The sequence below is a fragment of the Buceros rhinoceros genome, unplaced genomic scaffold (assembly GCF_000710305.1).
Source record: "Buceros rhinoceros silvestris isolate BGI_N320 unplaced genomic scaffold, ASM71030v1 scaffold11606, whole genome shotgun sequence".
Taxonomy (NCBI): Eukaryota; Metazoa; Chordata; class Aves; order Bucerotiformes; family Bucerotidae; genus Buceros; species Buceros rhinoceros.
The window spans coordinates 1-20,190 of NW_010415823.1; the positions used below are offsets into that span (position 1 = coordinate 1).

The 20,190-nt window shown below is 43.8% G+C and overlaps 1 protein-coding gene across 1 annotated transcript in view; it reads right to left on the minus strand.

Moving 5' to 3' along the window:
- Positions 1–3,487: 3,487 nt before the first annotated feature.
- Positions 3,488–20,190, minus strand: part of LOC104494690 (disrupted in renal carcinoma protein 2 homolog) — a gene marked incomplete at its 5' end in the record, with an annotated part of 31,463 nt that continues 14,760 nt past the window's right edge. Inside the window, 4 exons of the mRNA XM_010137554.1 lie at positions 3,488–3,559; positions 4,169–4,277; positions 8,937–9,066; positions 14,209–14,477. Of these exons, the coding sequence (XP_010135856.1) occupies positions 3,488–3,559; positions 4,169–4,277; positions 8,937–9,066; positions 14,209–14,477 (580 nt within the window). The remainder of the gene's footprint in view (positions 3,560–4,168; positions 4,278–8,936; positions 9,067–14,208; positions 14,478–20,190) is intronic.

Consider the following 20,190-nt stretch of genomic DNA (forward strand, 5'->3'; position numbering starts at 1 on the left):
CCAGTGGCTTGCCAGTTTCTTTAATTATTCTTCAGGATCGCTGAGGTCAAAATCAGCAATTTTAAAAAGCTTCTCAGAAGCATCTCAAAGTACAAACTTCCAGCTTCTTTCACAGAGACTCCTCGCTTTGTCTGCCAGCAGACAACATCCCTATTCCCCCTCCTTACAGTTACGTACATCCCACCTAGTGAAACCCAGTGTGAGAAACAGCAGCCGTCAGGGAGGGACGTTCACAGAGAACAGGTCTGGAAGGTATCTCTAGGCGGTCCTCCATCTCCACCCTACCACCAGGTATGTGTGGGGGTGGGAGGATGATATGCCACTAAACCATTCAGGAGTTAAACGGAGCAAAGATCTACCTTTCCTGAGCATCTGCAACTCTTTCTGACACAGAGATCCTGGTCTGGGTATCGGTGGCAGCAGTGTGCTCCAAAGAGCTCTTGGATATCACGGGTGGGGGCGGGGCATAAATATCACAGGGTCAAATACAAACTGAAAAGTTGATGTAGCTACCAACTTCAGCCAGCAACTCAGATAATGGGGAAAAAAATGACAGAGCAAACTAGCCTGAAGTTGGTAATTGAGGAGCTGCCACTTCTTGTCTAGTTACAGGAGAATAAAAACAACTGTAAATCTCATCACCTCATCTGAATAATTGTTTCAATCAAAAAATGAAACTATTTTTATCCTCTGACCTAGTACTTGCTCTCAAAACCCTCCGTTCTGTTTAAATCCTTTTGCACCATCCAGCACGTAAGAGGATGGCTGCTGCTGCTACTAAAAAAGCAGGCGCACCAAGGAAGAAGGTACACACTTACCCCAGCACAGACCTCCAAGTCTGCTGCTGGTAACAGCCTCCTGCAACCCAGCAAATCCAGCCCTAGGCTGGGCCCTACAGTTAAAATCACACGCTGGTGTGGCTGACAACACTGCTTGTTACTAAGGAAATTATCTTCACCAAGTTTCAGCATTTTGAACGCACTGCAGGTTAAAAGCAGGAGGAAAAACTGTGCTGTGGAGGACAAACCCTCAGAAACAGCTATCACGGTTAGAAAACGTGGCAAAAAAAGCTGCGAAAGGTAATGGATTGTGTTTCCAAGCACTGATATGAATGTCGATCTTCGACACTGCTTTTCTTCGAACCAGCACCATTCGAAAGCTGCCAGCAAAGGGTACGGCACCTGCCAGCTGTGTTTCCAAGCATTGATACGAATGTCGATCTTCAACACTGCTTTTCTTCGAACCAGCACCATTCGAAAGCTGCCAGCAAAGGGTACGGCACCTGCCAGCTGCCCAAAATAGCCCCGGTTTTTCAATCACAAAAATGCACCACAATTAGCTGAACTCACCTAAGCTCATGGCTGTTGGGATAGCAGTGGGAGGAAAGCAGGAGGATTTATGTATTGCACCGAGGAAAACTCGCACCATTTTGAAAATGAGGTAGATACACAAACTTCCAAACTGGGCGTTACTTTAAACACAGATGATTTAACACCTACTGTGACAGGAGGGACCAGGGCAAGGCTCAGGCTGGTGCAGTTCTAAATAGTAGAATCTGCACTGACAAAAATGGAAGGAGAAAATTCCTAAATGGCACCAATTTTCATCTGATAAATCAGCAGGGGAAAGAAAAAAAAAAGAAAAAAGGAAAAAAACCAACCAAAACCCAACAGCTTCTTGAGAGTTGGTTAAGGGAGAGAGCTGCTTGCCTCGCAAATCACAGCTCTGACAGTGAAATACATCAACGTGTCAGCCTTGACAAGAATCATTAGTTAATTTTCCTAATTACAACTTTCAGCAGATTACAGTCAGGCTCGTCATTGATTCAACCCTACACAGATAAATGCTGAATAGGCCTAGGAGGGAGAGTCATCCGTCAGGGGTGACAAATCACCTCCTCCCTCCCTTTCTGTATGCAAACCCTCCCATTCGACCTGTGTATCTCCCAAGTTAAAAAGACGTATTTGGAGACAGACTGTTGGTTATTTTTCAAACCTGCTCAAAAGCACAGCTCTGAATGCTACAGAATACTGGTAATTCAACAAGGTCTGAAATAAATTTTGAAGCAGCTAAAGAGCCTGTCAGCATTTCCTGAAACTTAACCCAGGCAATATATTAAATAAACTAATCTACCGTAAAGACTGAGATTTGCATGTTGGCATTGAGTCAGCAGATTCCCGCCTAACAACGTTAAGTGTGCTGCTAAGGGTGCCCCTCTGCTACTGAAACATTGCAAATACACCAGAGATTAACTCATGGTGGAAAAGATTAAACTAGTTGGCTACCTGCTTCAGGTTGTAACCTGCTGCAGCATCTGTGTCGTTTACAGAAGTTGGTTTTAAGTATTTGCTTCTCTTAGAGAGGCAACCTCCTCTCTGAGCTCAGCTAACCAAAAGTGACTCTTTTTAGAGGAAATCAGACTGTGCACTCTGTTTGGACAGATGAAGTCCTTCGGCCTGCATCTGGAGCAGACGGGAGGGAAGCACTTGTTTCTTTTCCCTAGGTCAGGAGTTTTTTCCCCTCCCTCCCTCGCAGTTGCTAGGCAGCCTGCAGAATGTCAGGATGAGAAACCTCACATTTCTTTATGTATTGTGTACTCTGATGATGCAGAGCGAGTGAACAAGGGAGCTTCTTCAATGTCTGTCCTGAAAAAGTGCTTCTCCGGGTCCGCAATCCCACAATGACTGCAGCAATGACATACCCTGCACTCACGCTAAACTCACCGCAGAACTGGAGTCTGAAGAGTGGCCATAGAGAAGCCAGGACAAGACAACCCCAAGCAAGGAGAACATGCTCGGTTTTAATCAGTTTTACAAGCTGACTGCCCAAGTGTCTCTGGAAAGACTTTTCCTCCCTCTCCCCAGCCCTTTTTTCAAATTTCTTGCTTTTCCACTCTCCGTGTAATCAGCACTTGTGATGGCCAGAGAGAGGCGTGTTTGGATACCTGAAAAGCATAGGTACATCCGTATGGTGGCCCAGAGCAGGACAGCAAAAAATAAGTCAGGCCCTATAGGAACCCAGCAACGTGGCCAACACGAGCCCAGACTGACATCTGTGGAGGAATGCAAGGCTATTGCAGGTAGGCTGCCTGTGCTACATTCCCAACATCCCTTCGGGAATCGATGTGCCCAAAAGCGAGGATGGAAGGAGACAGACACCAATTTCTCAATGCTTTCCAAATGTGTACAAGGGGTTCCCCTCATACCAGCTGAACTCACAAGAACTGTGTTTAAAAGAGGCGTATAGGGAGCATTTGTCAGGAGTGACAGTGTGACTCGCCAAACTGAGGTACACACTCATGGAGTTCCCAACCCCCAGCAACCACTAACTTGGAATATACAAACTACTGCTCTACAAGAAACGCACCATAACCCCAGAACGCATTTTCCATTTCAAGTTTCTAGGAGAGAAGACAAGTTATGTTAATAAACAGACAAGCTAAATGACAATCATGGTTGAAGAAATGGAGAAGAACCTGTAATTATTCCTACCTTGCCATTGCTATGCCAACAACACAACCACCAACTATAGACCAAAATCCAATCCAGCCTGCATCTACCTGACAGGAAAACAAAACGGAACAGAGAGAAACGTGTTAAAGATGAGAAAACAAGGTGATGTTACTTTCAAAACAAATGGTTTGTGGGAGCTGCCAACTGCTAGCAGCAGAACCCCACAATAACCTGAAGTGCAAGACTACTTCTAGGATATTCAAAAGGCAATAAACCGTCTAAAATAAAGTACGACTAAGTAGCCAGTGCCCTAAACACGACTTCTCTACAGAATCTGAGTAATGTCCTCCTCATTTTTATAACACTCTATCAAAAGCCTAGAAATTCTCTTCTGTCTACCTCACCTTCCTACCTGGTAAAACGTTATTTTTCTTTCACTAAACTTGCAGCAGCCAACCATTTGTTTACCTGCCCCTTCCTTCTTGTTAATAGGTGTGTATGGTTCTGCAAACACTCACCGCTGGTGGGGCCTCAGCAGGGAGAATCGTGGCAGTTTCGGATGGCAGAGCTACAGTTTACTTTGTTTAAAATTTCAGGAGCAAAGTGGTCCATACATATTAACAGAAGCTTAAACACACAAACCTGATAAAACTGCATGCTAGCGGAAAATAAAACCATGCCACTTCCCAAGCAGCTGACAGTCAGGAGATACTTACTTGGCTTACATGAACCGGCGTTAATATCAAATCCAGCACCCCAGACCAGCCAGAGAAAACACCCAGCGGTATAGCATAGGCTAACGCAATCATCAAGAACCGGAAATTGCTGTGAAGACAAAACACAGACAGTTCGCTGCAGCTGGGACTCGGAGTCGTGCCAGGGGTTGCACAGGTAACTTAACTACCCTAAGGGTGTGCTGGGAACAACAAGCACTTCTGTAAATGACAAAAAGCACGTTCCAAGAGTAAATTCAGAGACTCATAATTTTTGAACTGCACTTTTGTTGTTGTTGTTGTTAAACTGTTTTACTGCTTTTCGTTTTTGTGAAAGGTGGGGAGAGCTCTGGAAATGAGATGAGTACAGTTACAAGAGTGGAAAATTTTGACAGTTTAAATAGTCAACCTGTTTACTCTTCCCTCCCAATTAAAATTATTCAACCTTTAGCATTCAGTGAAGATGAAGCAGTCAAAGCTGTGTCATTATCTTCATCCTACACAGCTAAACAGGAGATGGCAGGCAGATACCACCACCAATTTGCCCCACCTACCCGAAAGCAAATGGGAAATCTTTGCTAAGGGACATCCAATTTCTCCTCAAAAACATTTCAAATTGGGAATAAAACCAGAAAAATATCTGGAATAGCCTGCTCCAGGATGAATACACAGGACTCTGCAACAGTGATATCTGAAAGTGAAGGAATTTTATGGTGACTCCCATGGGATAACCTTGGAAATCTGTGGAACCACAACATGTGGCTCTCCCCATTCCCAAACAACTTAAATAACATCGATCCTGATCAGCAGCAGGGCTTTGGCATGCAGTGGCAGTTTGATGGCACAGTTATGACAGCCAAGGGAGAGAGAAAGAGCTTCAAATACCCTCCAAAACATTCAGAGGTTTGCAGCTTACACCATTTTACTCCCCTCGAAGCTCCAGGCACATCACACCAGCCAGTGATTTTTGCAATGTTCTTTTTTACACATCCTCTTCTTGAACACCACATTTCTGTCACATGAACATACACCCTTCTCTCAATTATCATTCATGTCAAATTTATTTTTTAATGCGAAGAAAAACAACTCTCAAACTTTCCGCTCTTCTACACACTGCTTATATTTCTTCGCACACTAAAGCATTTGCCGTCTGTTTTCCTTTTTTTCTCTCTTAATGTCCCTGGTCTATCTTGCGTTCTCTTGGCATCTCTTCAGGCAGGTTTTCTGACGCTATTTAACACTATCCAAGTAAAAGCCAATTCAGCATCTGCAGAATCAAGTAAAAGTGCCCATGGACATTATACAGCCTTGTAGCTCGCAAAGAGGGAACAAGCCTCACCGCACTCTTTCAAGGTAACACTTGCTCAGCATTCCAAATCTTTGGCTATCTGAACCTTGTCTTCAGTAAAGAGCTGCTTTTGAGGGAGGGAGCACTTTGTAACCTGTGGGACCAAGAGGTGATGCTGGCCCCTTGTCCAGCAGTAGCTAGCGCTGGCCTCTGCAGTAAGAGCTAAAGCTCTTTGAGACATATCTCTGAAGCAGCAGCTCCGCTCTTCACAGCTCCAGTCACGTGTATTTGGTTTTGCAATCGTGCACTTGCTCCCCTGAGAAGAGAAAATCGCCCTGTCTGTCACACCACCAGCCGGTGAACCCGCGCTGCTTTCCATCCTATCAGTCCTGATGACAGGATATCAGCATCAGCCTCTGTTAAACCGTTCTGCTGGAATACAAATTGGGGTTTTCTTCTGGTTGGTGTGTTTTTTGGGTTTTTTCCCCCCCAGAATCCTACTGAATGCCACTAGAATCTGTACCACAGGCTGGTTCAGAGGGAAACCCCGTCAAAGTCAGTCACCATTTTCAGAATATCTCTGACAGCGCCTATTACTATCAGGCGCAGCCTGAGCAGCCTCCACCACTGGATGGTGATGTCATATGAAAGTGTCATTAAAGAAATACTGAGGCACAAAAACCCCGTTAGGGAATTTCAAAATTGCTTTCACAGTCCCTTGAAAAATATAAAAAGCACGTAACCAGCTAAAAGCACCTACTTACTTCAAAGCATGTTCTCTTAATGCAGATTTTAAGGCTTATCAACTATTTCCTTGTATTAGAGTTTTTTGCATGGAAATTTGTGGCTTATTCTGAAATAGGAGGGAGGGAGGGAGGGGGGAAAGGCCTGTTTGCTTCACCTGAGAAACTGAGAAAGGGCGTTGTTGTAATTTTTCTAATGGAAATTCAAACCTCACTTATCACAGTGTGTGACAGACTGCTAGAAGATTTGGGCTTAGCTCCCAAACCATGACTAATCTGTTGTCTCCCACCGCAGGCTGAGAGAGTTGGGATCAGGAGATAACCCGAGATCAGTGAATCGTTCTAATCTCCAGAAGCAGGAATCCTCCACATTAGGAGGAAGAACAAAGTTCCTCAGCAAGTCCCCAAAAGAATGGCCTGCAGGGGACGGCTGACCCTAAGAAGACAGACATGTATAATACAACTCTGCAAGAAGCAGCTTGTGAAGATGACTGCTCGAGGACCTGAAGACATGAAGGAGCGTGGGAATTGCAAGAATGTGATAGATCCTTCTGGTGTCTATGGAGAAAGGTCAATGACTTCAATGGTGAAGTTATACTCTGCAGCTTTATTTTGAAGTAAGAAATCTGCAGCCTGGGGGAGAGAAGAGGGAAATGATGAACATCTCGATTCTCACGAGTGTCTCTGGGAGTAGAGTTGGGTCAGCCCACCGGCTCACACACATCCTAAATGCCTTACACACAGCTTACACGGAAATTCACAGCTTACACCAGAGGGGACGTCTGCAATAAGGAGAAGTCATGATTTCCTGGTCCTCGTCAGCTGATCACCTTCCGTCTACACTACTACGTCAAAAGAAAGGCTCTCTGGGCCGAGAATTATGAAGGCTAGATTAGGCAGGCAACAGAGCTTAGAAGCCTAATGAAGCAGATGACAGATTTCTTTTGAAGCCCAGCAGATACTATTTTCTTTTCTAAAACCCCTTTGCTTGATGGATTGTTGCTGAAAGGCTCCCCAAGATAAGTGGGTTTGAAGAGAAACTGTTGATTGTTTCATGTACAGAGGAATGAAGAAGTGTCTTTGATAAGGGGTAGCGTGGAAGAAAGCATCAAGAGCAGAGGGAAGGGAGAGTGATCTACCCGACTGCATTTTAAAAACTTGTTGGTTCTTGGAGACACTAACAACTCTGCTCATTATTTCAGCTCCCGGTTTGTTTTCTGAAGTTTCACTGACAGTGACTAGCAAGTCAGCTTCGCTATTTATCTCCAGACCTTACCAGGATCTCAGGTCTGCTGTTTACACCACTTGGAAGAGGAACCTGATGGTTATAAAGCTTCCAAACAGAGTACACTCCACAGAAATTTTATATGTCACCTGCAGAGTCAGTTGCTGTTTGGATTTCTGTTCAACAGCAACATTTTTACAACACAGCCCTCAGGTAGGGTCTCAGCACACATCGGCCTGGGTGCGTAACAGCCTTATTGCACATGCTAAGTCTCCTGATGGGAACTGCTGGTTTTTAATACCCTGAGTGGGTCACTTCGCAGACTAGCCAGCCAGCTGTACTCACACCTCCTCCCAAGCGCCAGCCTGCTCCAGGATGAACACACAGGACTAAGCATCTCGTCAACTATTTACTACTCCAAATTGCAACAAAAGCCTCCAAAAACAAAAGAAAAAAAAAAAACCAACCAAAACCAGTGACAAGAGGTGAGTTGTTTCTGCCGGCTCTAAACACATGTCTAGAAAGCACAGCCCACAACAGGTCCGTGATAACTAAATGCCTGAAGCTCCACGATTACCAAATTTGAAGCAGCCCTTTGTAGGCAGATTCAGCCCCTATCACTACACGACCCAAGCAGCAGTTACAGCAGGAGCCCGAAGCCCCCCAGTGAAGCCAGCCACACTCCGCACCATGGGAGCGGTTCTCCGTTGCCCCAGGAAGTTAATCTGTGCAGTGTCACATACGGGGCATGGGCCTTCAGGGTTGCTCAGTGTTAGTATTTCAGTTGCTTTAGCTGCTCCTCTGAGAGCGGATTCCCATTACACAAGACACTGTACAAACACGAGGGGGGCAGGACTGCATCTTACCAAAAAAGCCCAAGTGGGAGAAGTTGCCAAGCTGGAGATGTCACTTCCTTTATAAAGCTTTTAAAACCAAAAATTTAGAAGACAGCAACTCACTTTTGAACCTGTCCAGAAACCCATCTGGAGATACTTCTCCCACTCCCCATTCATTATTTTAATGTAAAATTAACAAGATCTAATAAATCACGTAATGGTTTCAGTTAATTCACTGCTCCCATGGCTGAATGAAAACAGCTGAATGCTCCTTTGAATGACAATCAAACCCCAAATTGATTCCCATACAATAAACACGGAAGAGAGCAGCTTGTTAGTTAGTTATGCCCAGCGTCGTTAATTGTTCTCTCATATCTAGCAGCACGCACGCTGTTAATAATCTCATATAACCTGACGTAGCAGAAGCACTGCATAAGAAAAGCCGTGCTAAAGGCATGACCAAAGCAGTGTTGGGGCTGAGATATACCCAATGATTTAAAATTTAATGTCTGCTTTTTAGCAGTTGCGTCCTTTTATGTCTCAGCATTAATATTTCATTTTATTTTGTTTTAAAGCACTACAAACCAACTTGTTTGCTCAACGAGAAGATTAAAGTGCTCTTGTTTTTATTTATTTAGGTGCTGATCTGCTTTGAAGCCGAAACCCAGAGAGGACCTACCTTAACAGTCTGCAAAAACTTCTCCTGTAGCTGAGCCGTTGACTCGCTGCAGCCACGCTGGGAGGGAACGGAGGGCGCGAGGGGAAGTAGGCCAATGCCGCAGAAAATATCAGGGAAACCATTCCAAATTCTAAACAAGAGGGCAGAGAAACACAAACCCAGAACAGACGTTAACAACGAAAGACTTATTTTGGTACAGCACTGTTACCAGCCAGCCTCTGATACGTAAATCTCACGACAAGTGCTTTACTGCTCCCAACAACAGAACTCCATAACGTGAAGAAGTTCTTTTTTCTTCCCCAGGCGAGATTTCAAACTGAGATGGAGAAATACTGGCAAGTCCATCCCAGTGACAGGAGCTGCAGAGAACCAGGTTCTCAGCGGAGCAAAAGGAAAGCTTGTGCTATTTCACTGCAGCGAGAACTGCATTATGAAGATTTGGCCATGCTACCTCCTGACAGAAGCAGCATGGTGCAGGTAATGTGTGCTAGACACTTTAAACAGATGGGCCCGGGGAAGCCCCAGGGCACGGAACGACAATTACTCAGTGCGCAGGATGATGAAGGCAAAGGAAAGGTCAAGCAAGGCAGCATCTCAGACACAAACAGTATGACACGGCAACAGAACGTAAAGAGAAAACCGCGGAGCAGCCATCGCTCAGGAACAGCAAGAGCACGGGTAATAAGGAGAAAACTGAAAGAATACAGCTGTTTGCAGATGCTCCTCTTGTTCAGCAGCGGGTATTCCAGATCCTCGAAAGATTTCATAGCAAAACTTTGAACCCGAACTCGCCAAGTGATGAGCGTTTCACAGACACTCCTCAGCAAGCCCTGTGATCAGCCATTCTGAGTGAAACGAGCTCTACCCACAGCCAGCCTAATTAATTTGTTTTACAGGCCTTTTGCAATGTATGTCATGTTCTCCACAGTCCTCAATCCCAGTATTTCTACTACCTCCTTTGAAAACAAGACTCTTGGCTGCTGGAGAAAAAAAGTGTATAGCTGAAGTGTGTTATCTTGAAAGAACCTGTGATCTTATAACAAAGACGTGTTCACTGACACCACAAATAAATTCCAGCAGAGCTGGATACTCAATTGTGTTCATTTTCTTTTTTCTTCTCTTTTTTAATAAATCAGTACGAACATGGCACTCTGCCAGCTCTTCTGCTAAAGCAGAAGAAAATAAATTCAGGAAACAGAGAAGTAAATAACACTTGGAGTCTAAATGGATCAGCTGGAGATGGAGAAGGGAAATGAATGCTTCTATTCGGTACCGGGGAAAAAAGTCCACACTAAATTTCTTTTGAAGGCATACTGGGATTGTGTCAATGCCATTCTTCATGATCAAATACTAAAGGATTCATTTCAAATTACATGGTGTCTCTTTTCCTGCTATCTTGAGGGTCAAGGGCACTTTAACCAGACCTTCTGACTACATCTCCTCTGTTCTCCAGCAAAGAGATTAATTTCTATCTTTGTGTACGTTGTTTTTGAGACCGTGAGCAGTGGATAAAGAACGGGCCATAACTGATCATCCATCCCAGATCAAAGAAAGGGATGAGATGCTTTGTCACTGCAGGACAATGCTAGACAGAGAAGCAAGGCTTGCCCAAAAGCTGTTTATCCCCTTCTGCTGCATCTAGGTCTACATAAAGCTTGGAGACACGCACACAATTTAATCCCACACTAAAGGAAGATTTCAGACTGCAGACAGGTATAGCCAACACGAATGTGACCACAAAAACCTGTAAGCTTTGTCCAAGGTGCTTTTGCTCAACTTCATTATGCTGCTGGGGAAAGTGTAGCTCTTCTTCTGAAGAATGTAAAACACGTCGATAATTTTTTTAAGTCACAGTAATATTCTGTAACAGGTGCCCATCTGGGGCCTCTTCTGCAGGTTGCCTCAAGACTCCTGCCAGTCAAACTGCTGCGGTAGGAACAGTAGAGTACCATATCAACTTTTTTTAATTATTAAATTCAGCATGCAGTCCTTGTAGTACCTTCTCGCCTCTCTTTTATGTTTCCCAGAGTTATACTTTCCAGGCTAACAAATTTGCCTCACAAAGGCTGCCCTCATGCACAGAAGAGCAGAACTCACTTTGGAAATTAAAGCAGCTCCATCTATTGAAGAATCAAAGTCTTTAGGGCCATCTAAGCTATTTGTATGACGCACCTCTATCAAAAGTCCAGATACTGCCAAACTCATCCGATCTCTTACATACGGCCTTCCTTCCTCGTTAGGAGACCCACACCTTTATACCCTTCATCATCTACTCTGCCAGACTAGATAAAGAAATACGCATCTGAGCCTAGGAAGCAGGCTCCCTGCTGCCTCTGTAAGCCCCACACAGAAAACAAGAGGTGTACGGAGACACTAGCCACGTTGATACAAGGTCTTTTTCCTCCAGGTAGGTTACTCGTGGCACAAAACCTCACCCAAACCCAGGACCCCTCCTCCTCATCCTGTCCTGCAAAATGGAGAATGAGGGCTCTTCACACGCACCTTTTTTAAAACAAATAATGATTTTACATTGATGTTTAGGAAAGCACCTGGCTGCAGCCCAGAATAATTCAAGCTTCCTTACGCAATTCAGGTAATACAATTCAATCCTGATTTGCCACGTTTGTACCATTTCAGCCGTGAACTAGAATGTGCAGCGACACAGATGACATGGAAAGAGGCTGCGGTAATTCAGCTGAGCTTCTGCTCCGCATCTGAGATAAAGGAGCAGCAATTTAGTCAAACACAGAAGAGACTGGAGCTAACAGAGCAATTTCACAATGAGTTTATAAGCAATTGCTTTGTAATAATGTTTGAGGTTAAGTCCTTGGGAAATTTGCACGCTCCTGGCACGCTGCTGATCCCAAGTTAACAATTCACATCATTACCATCTTTTAAAAGTCATCAGCCACCTTTTTGGAGGCTGCTTACCTAATGCTACCTCACACACAAGCAACAACTCCATCGCAAATGGAACTCGGTTTGGAGTGCAGAGCGCTTGTCCTGAGAAACTGCCTTTCCCATGGCATCTGAAAGCAGGGCCACCAAGCCCAACCACACACGCTGACGAAGTAGGGAAGTGGCACATCTGGGTCCTGCCCCTTGTTCTGCTCCATTCTGTTACCTCTTTACGGAGAAGCCAAATTGAGCTTCGTTTTCTGCCCAGCCCATTAAGGGGACAAATAGTGCCCTGCCACATCTGCCAGGTATTTCCCATTCTGCGAGTAAACGGAGCTGGACGACCACCACAAGGCAGTCGCCCACCAGGAGGCAGCCTTCCTTCCACCTCTGGAGCCTCCCTGGCGTAAGGGAAAGCAGACAGTGGGGACCTTCCTCCTTCAGCTCTCCAGGGAAACAGAGGATGGGTGAGACAGGACAAATCCCACAAGGGATTCAAAGCGACCTCCTCTTCGACAGTTCCTACCAATTTTAAACCTATTGGACGTTTTGCCACCACCACTGCCATTCACTGCAGGCCAGTAATGCTCATGAACCAGCTCTTTTTCAGTTAAAGGTGGTGTAGCTCCTGAAAAGACGTGCCCCATATGACACAACCACAAGCGCAGCTGCACAAAGAAACCGCCTCTGCTCCGAGCACTTTCAAATAGTAAGTAAGAACTACAGGTGCCCCACAAAACACATTTCCTAGGAAGCTGAGAGCTGCTGTAGATCATCTTATGCTAGGACCAGCAGTCCCAAACAGGTCTACGGGAGGTTACCAAACCCCTGCTGGCTCAGAAAGGCTCAGAAAGACGTGCTGAGACATGGGACAGGCAAGACACACCACTGAACTTTGGCGGCAAGCAAGATCCATCCCAGTTCCCGAAGAAAACACTTCAGAAAACCTCCCAGAAGAGAAAGTGAATCTAACGGGCTGCTGAAAGCAGCATTTCTAGTGCTACCAGACTCAGGACAGCGGTTTTAGGCACAAAAATACACTTTTCTTAGGCAGATGAACTCTTCTCCACAGAAAATCTGGAGAGGGAGAGCTAAAGCACTTCTCTAATTGCTAGATTTTTCCTCCCCTTTTATCTCCTGCTCTTCAGGAGACAACAGCTGACTTGCCTGCATTTTTCCTTTTTTCACACCGGCTGTTTTCATCTGCCACGAGGTTTTCAGAGTCTAATGTAACATTTACCTCTGAAAAACGCCTAACCAAACCCAAACTTTCCCGCCGTTCCAATGCACAAGCCCAGCAAGAAGGAGGTTGCTCACAAATTCTTGCTGAAATACCGATCCCACTTCTCCTGTGCTTTCTTTAAAACGAACAGTCAAGTGGCCCTCATCCAACAGGAGTATTAACTCGACACAATTCCCCTAAGAATAATGACCAGGAAAAAATGACCACAGACTGCTAAATCAATCCCATAAACCTGCACATAAACTACACAGTCTGTATACTTTAAGAACTCCGGAACGTTTAGGGCTAACTCCTGGCTGCATTTCAAAGGCTGCAATTATACGGCGGGGGGAAAAAACCCAACCAAACATGCAACTGCCGTGACATGGTAAAGTTCAGCTGCCCTTAATAAATACCAGAAAATACCTTAATAAAAACACCAATTTATATCCACTAAGAGGCAGGTCACTGGCTCTCAAGCCACTTAAGCAACTCTTTTCCTTTAAAGCTAATTTTTGTAAGTGACACACAGAGCCATCGCATGGAAAAGAGCAAGGACATAAAATCTATGTTGTATCAGGCGAATTTCAGATCAGTGTTTTTCTCCAGTAAACTGCTGTCACTTCACTGAAGTTGCTCATGATGTAACAGTCCGGTGGTTTTAGTTCTCCATAGAATCTGTGGAGTTCTAACTTCAATGTTAGATTCTTAATTACTAATAATCTAATCATGTTTGAAAGGCATATCCAAGTCTTAAATCAAATTAATCGAATTAACACAGGTAAGGATTTAATGATGAAAGACTGTTGGATTTCCAGCCTTAAAGAAACCCAAGAAAAAAACCCAACATGTAATGGGCACATTTTTAAACGAAAATTCAAGAAGTTTGGAGGCTCGGGGAAAGCGTCAGCTCTCCTAAAAGACATTTCTAGGGTCAGCCGGTACAAACAACTGAAATGCTTCCCTTGGAATCAGGCTGTACAAAAGGCCGTTTCTAAATCTTCCCTACGCAAAAGGAATTTCCCAGCAGGCAGCAGCTGCTTTCCGGGCAGACCAGCCACTAGAGGGTAGTGGTTCACAAGTACCAAACACACCATGGGAGAACGGCAATCTTTTATCATTTTTTCACAAATGTTTCTCTTTAAACCACACCTGCATACAGCACAGCCTCGATGCGGTCCTTGATGTGCTCAGTGTTGCTCTGCGATAGCAGCAGGAGGTGAGATGTTCCATTAGGAGATGGCACTACGAGAGGTCCCACCAGAAAGGCAGCGGCAGAGCCCAGGTAATTGAGCAGCGAGGCGATGGCTGTTGCCGTGGCACGTTCATCAGGAGAAAACCACGTCGTGGAAAGAAACGGTGCCGCGTTCATCACAGTTGGCCCCGCCAAGCCATTTAGCAGTTGCCCTCCGTGAATCAGCCTGGAATAGAGAAGAGAGACCACAGTCGTTTGCATGACAATTGCTGGCCCTTTTTTTTTTTTCTCCTATATTAAAAAAGCAGGAAAGTGCTGGAGATGGAGCGACCTCACAAAGAAATTAAGGTCCTGTGCAGAAAAAGGATATTCTACACCCTAAAAGAAGCCCTATTAGACTGATTAAAGAATCCAAAGCTACTCTGGTCTCGTTACTTCAGAGAAATGGAGAAGCAAATGTTCTCTTCAAAGCAGGAAAAGAAGTGGGAATAAAAGGAACTTTCTTTGCAGAAAAAAGGTATTACGATAGGATGTAAAAGTAGGAAAGATATAGTAGGAGGAAAACTTGTGAGGGTCTTAAACCTGACCCCTTGCCTGCATAAATCCCAACAGAAGATTTAAATTACTTATGGCAGCTCCCAAACTGAAACACTTCAGCAAAACACTCTGCATATTTTTTCACTGCATTATTTATTTGTATTTATGCACTCAGATGAGCTCTACGTGCCTACAGATGAGGAGGCCGGGCTGTTGAGGATTCCAAGAGAACCGTCTTCTCCAGCAATCTGGCCACTCTCCACATACCATTGAAACAGCCAAGAAACCCCAGATTTCTCTTGCTTTTCGCACCCACTGGGATTTCACAGATAAGGCTGGTGACAGAACACAGATCCTACTTCCGAGCAGCAAAGCCTCTGCAAACTTGGGCATCATATCAGTACAATGAGCGCATACAGAAAGGACCTTTTGAAGGCTCTTCTACTTGTGGAAGTCAGCCAGAAACCTTCCGCTTCGACTCTTCCAAAAAGCGATCAGTCACGAAAGGCAAAAGCATTTCGGAATTTACGTAAAAAACTTCACGTCTAAAAAACAGAGAGCGAGTCACACAAAACACTGCAACCCTCCAAAGCAGATCCACCCATTGCGCAAGAGAACGGTGGCAGATGATATTTTTAAATAGGTGGTGTTTTTCTAAGCATAGCAGGAACTTGGATTATTGCTGCAAGACTTGAGTTGCCAGACATAAAAAGCTGCGGGTGAAAATGGGGAAACATAAGCTAGCATTTAGGCAATGTTTCAAGCCGCAAGTGGCTGAATAATATACAGTGTGGCAGGAGTATTTTAAAGCACACAAAGGAACAAAATACGCAAAAGAAATGCTGACAGACTCTTTAACAAGCTAGATTGCAATAAAAAAGAATAGATGCTGCTGATTCTCAGTGGAACAGAAATTAAGTTTATCCACAAAATTTGTAAAAATACACAGGAAATGAAGAAAAAGTTATTACATATAATCTGAAGGGAACACTTCCTGAGACGGGACTGGAGTAATGTCCACTCTTAAATAGAAGCAATTGCCACTTCTTCTATTATTATTTTCATTATTAAAGTTCAAGTTCACAGAGTGGGGATAGATTTCAGTACTTTTTCTTCATGATGTGCTTCAGATAGACATCATGAAAGCACGGTCCAGCCCTCCTAATGCTTGTTCAACTGAGGCCCCCAGTAAAACAAAAAGGTTTAAATTAAATCAAAAGCACTATCTAAACAATGCTCTGGTGTAGTTTTCCGGAGGACCCACTACCCAGAAAGGATCTCCTGTGTACTTTGGACAAATCAAGCTGTCCTGGTGCACTTTGGTATCTTCCTTCTTCCTTTACCACTACAGTAAGTTATTCTCAAACTTACCCTGAATTGCCCCAAGGTATTTGCAGAGCTGTGCTACATCTCCGGATCACCTGCATTTCAGGAGCAAGTGAGGTAACTACTGCAACATATAAAGATTTTATTTTAGTATTTCCTCTTGCTCCAAAGTGAATTTAATGCTTATATTGTGGGTTTGTTATTGTACAGGAGAAAAACCGTGCCACCCCAAAGCAACCTTCATAGCTCTGGGTGCCATACTAACACTTCTGTTCACTTACACCACTATGACCATATCGTTTTAATTCGAACACCAGAAAAAAAGTGCAAGAGTTCTCCTGCAGTGCCTATGGGCATCTAGGCACTTCATCTGGTAGAGGAAGAACAGTTCTGTTAAAAAAACCCAAACAAATCACCAAACCAACCCCCCAATTTATGTACTGTGAGAATTACACATACCCTTTTCACGGATCTACACTTCAGATCTCGATTACGCCTACCAGACTCCACCATCTGAATACAGCTCTATCACTCAAAACTCGAGCTCCATACTCAAGGGAGAAGCAGACATTAATTTTCCTTCGCAGATACCGAAGCTGCTGTTCTGCCTGCTTGCTGCCTGCTGTGCTGTCTGCTCCCACCCACTGGCCTTTCCACCTGTATCTTTGACAGTTACCAAGCTTTACGTCCAGGGTAGAGCATCTCTTATCTTCATATTGCTTCATTTATCAGACCTAACACATTGGGGTTAAAAACCACTATTTCAGACTAAACTGCCACCGATATCCCTACTACTGCCTCAAGTATCTCTGCGTATGATAACGGCCTAAACCTTATTTTTTCTGTTTTTCAACACTGGCTTAAATTATGCTACTTTTTCCTGAGAAAAAGATTGTGTTGTTCCTCTACGCACCCTTAACTCATTTCCCTGGTGAGGGAGGGATGAGAGGTTCAAAGCACAGCTCAGTGCATTTCCTAAGCTGCTACTCTGGGAGTCGTATGTCGCAGCTCCTCCACCTGAAGAGGAGCATGAACACAACAGCACTGGTGGCTTTTTCCTGTCTGTTACAATGTCTTACCATCACTGTCCTAGATTTCAGTCTCGCAGCCCATAGGAATCTTTTCTTGTGCACCATCAGTGCTAGAAGTTGCGCCAACGCCAACAGACATTTGTTTCTCTTGCTCCTTGATCTCCTTCCTCTTTCTGCTACTGAAAAGGTGCCAGGAGTAACGGTGGTTTTCCCTGACGCTACCTCAGTTTCAGTCTGCACCACACAAGTCCTCTTCCCTGAGAAAAGGGCTGGGCAGATGACTTTAGCTCAGGACCCTCCCCCACGGAAGAATATTCTTCAGTCTTATTACACTACCAGGGTAATTTTCATCAGATACTTAGCCAGCTCTGCTCTGTTTTCAGAGGCATTATTTATTCAATCATCATCTCATTATTTTCATGTATCAAAAAGTTAAAAGTTACTGAGTTCAAATCGTAGAAAATAACACAAGAGTAGAAGGCTGTCTAATCACAATCATGAAGGCGAAAATTGGAAAAACTGACACCAGAAATTAATCCCTGATTCACAAAATAATTGAAGCGGGGAATTAAACACCTACCCAAAATATCTTGTTTCTAACCATTTCAGAAGCCAGGTCAGGGACTTAGTTTGAAATTTCAATGCTTTGCTGCACCTGACCTCTGCGCTAATGAATTTGAGTGCTCTGCCAAACTTGTAACTTGCAGTTCAACAACAAAACAAACAAATACAGAAGTCTTGGACGACTGGTAGCAACTGCTAATGTGAAACATCATGTGCCAGAGCACCACAGCAATGGATAACCGATTTATTTACAGTATGTACCTATCTACATATATATATACATATTTAAAAAAATACACACGTGTGTGTATATATGTATAGAGAGAGAGACACACTCCACCTTTTGCACAAAATAAAGATCACATTTCTTCCTACACTGGCCTATGAATTGCAAAAAAGATAGAACAAGGAATAGTTCAAACCCAGCAATAAAAATTAGAAAGGAAAACTTCTTATTGTACTGCATTGTCATCTCTTTCCCAATTTTGGTCTAGACATATTATAAGTAACTTAAATTACATGGTTTTCATCCCTTCCCTGAGAGGAGGCTTCATCTGAGCCTGAAGAAGTAACCTGGTTACAGCAGCGTTATTCTCTCCGTGCTGTCACGGCTGCAATATCCGGACAGGCGACAACAAGAACAAACACGAAGGCTATAAATGCTGAAATTACAATATCACTGAGCAAACTGGGTATGAAAAAAAGTGATTTTCTACAGGAAAAAGGCTTTAGTGATTGATGATAATAGCATATAGTGAAGAAGGGAGAGAGCTTCCATTTACAGCCAGCTTTATTTACCTTTTTCTGTCTGTATGGGTTGAAACTTTTCATGCATGGTCACAGTCCTGTCAGGTACTGATTTGTTAAGTTATTTAAAAGCTGCGTGTGACATAAACACTTTTTCTATGTAAAAACCCCAGCCATTTAGTGTTTCTACCACAGTGTGTCTCATACCTGGGCTTCAGAGACCTTTAGATGAAGGAAAATCTCATTCATTCCCATACTCTGACGGGTAAACAAAGGCAACAGCAAAGAGAAAACGACTTACTCAAAAAATAACTTTTCATAGAACGGACTTAAGCCACTACACTGAGGTAAGTCTCCCAAGTTCAGTTCTAAGATCTGTTAATTGAAATTGTTTTGGGAGGGCTAGGACTGGAGGAGTTCTACCAGTATTTTAACACCGATTAACAGAGTAGAACAAAGTGTTTTCGCCTTTTCTTTGGCAGGCAACACAGGGGAAGAGCGAGGCCGTACTGGGGGAAAAAAAAAAAAAAAAAAAAAAATTTAAGCAGGTATCTCCAGAATGAATTTCTACTCAGAGGAAGAGAGAGGCCTATCTGGGGAAAAAAAAAAAAAAAAAAAAAAAAAAAAAAAAATCGGTCGTTCGGTTTTGCCACTGTTTAGCAAAGTGTGAGGAGCAACCACGTCACCCGACAGGGCTGCAGCGTGCCTCTTAGCCTGGCCGAGTTCAGTAGATTAATAGCTGATCCTAAAAATCAACACAAAAAGAGACTGCGGATACAGAAGTTGGTGTTTTACAGAAATGGATGGCTGATTTGTCTTTCACACGCCTGGCATTTTCACTCACTGAAAGAAGCGGTTTGTTCAACTCCTGCTAATTTGGAAGACAAATGCGTTTATATAGCAGTTCGCTCATTGTGGGAGCTACTGCAAGCAAAAGAAAGGGACCCTTCCACCGGAGAACTTCAGAGCACTCGTCAAGTGCCATTGACTTTAGCCTCACTACATGATGACAACCCAAGTAAATACCTCCTGTTCCAGAGCATGTACGTGGATGCATGACGCCAGATGCTTGCCCGGGAGAAGGAATATGAAAAGGCATGGACTTACCCACCTCACGCATTAGGAGATTTACTACACCTCTGAGGGAACTGGCACCACTTCTGTAAAGAACCACCTCTGATTTTTCACAATCAAGTCGCTAGAAAAAGACAGAGCTTTTCCTTCAGGCCCACAAAAATAAATACAACAAAAGAGCCTTCTATTAAGTGAAACCTTTTCAGGTAGTTTTTAAGGCAAAGTTTTTAGGGAAGTAAAATTCATGCGTTACAGCATGCTTCACTGCCATGGAGCACAGGGAGAACCGGATGCAAATGCTGTTCATAACCCAAAGAGAATGGAGTAAGGCTCTGTGTCTGGAAAAGGACTGGAAAGAAAAGGACTTCTGGTTAAAGCCATGAATTCATCTATTAAAAATAACATTCTGGAAGATGAATTTCGTGGAGATGCACTTCCTTTCAATATTTTCGTTAAATGATATATTTACTATAAAAGCTTTATGCCTTCTGGATATTCATGGTTTGAGGCCATTAGCATTTTTTAGCTTGTTTCTGATGCGTGTGACCACTGATACGTGGAATAATTTAAAGCTGCTTTTCCCCATCAGTAAGAAAATTTATTACAAGCCCAAAGCCTGAGTCACTGTGTGCTACATTATCTCCAGCAAGGAAGGGAAAG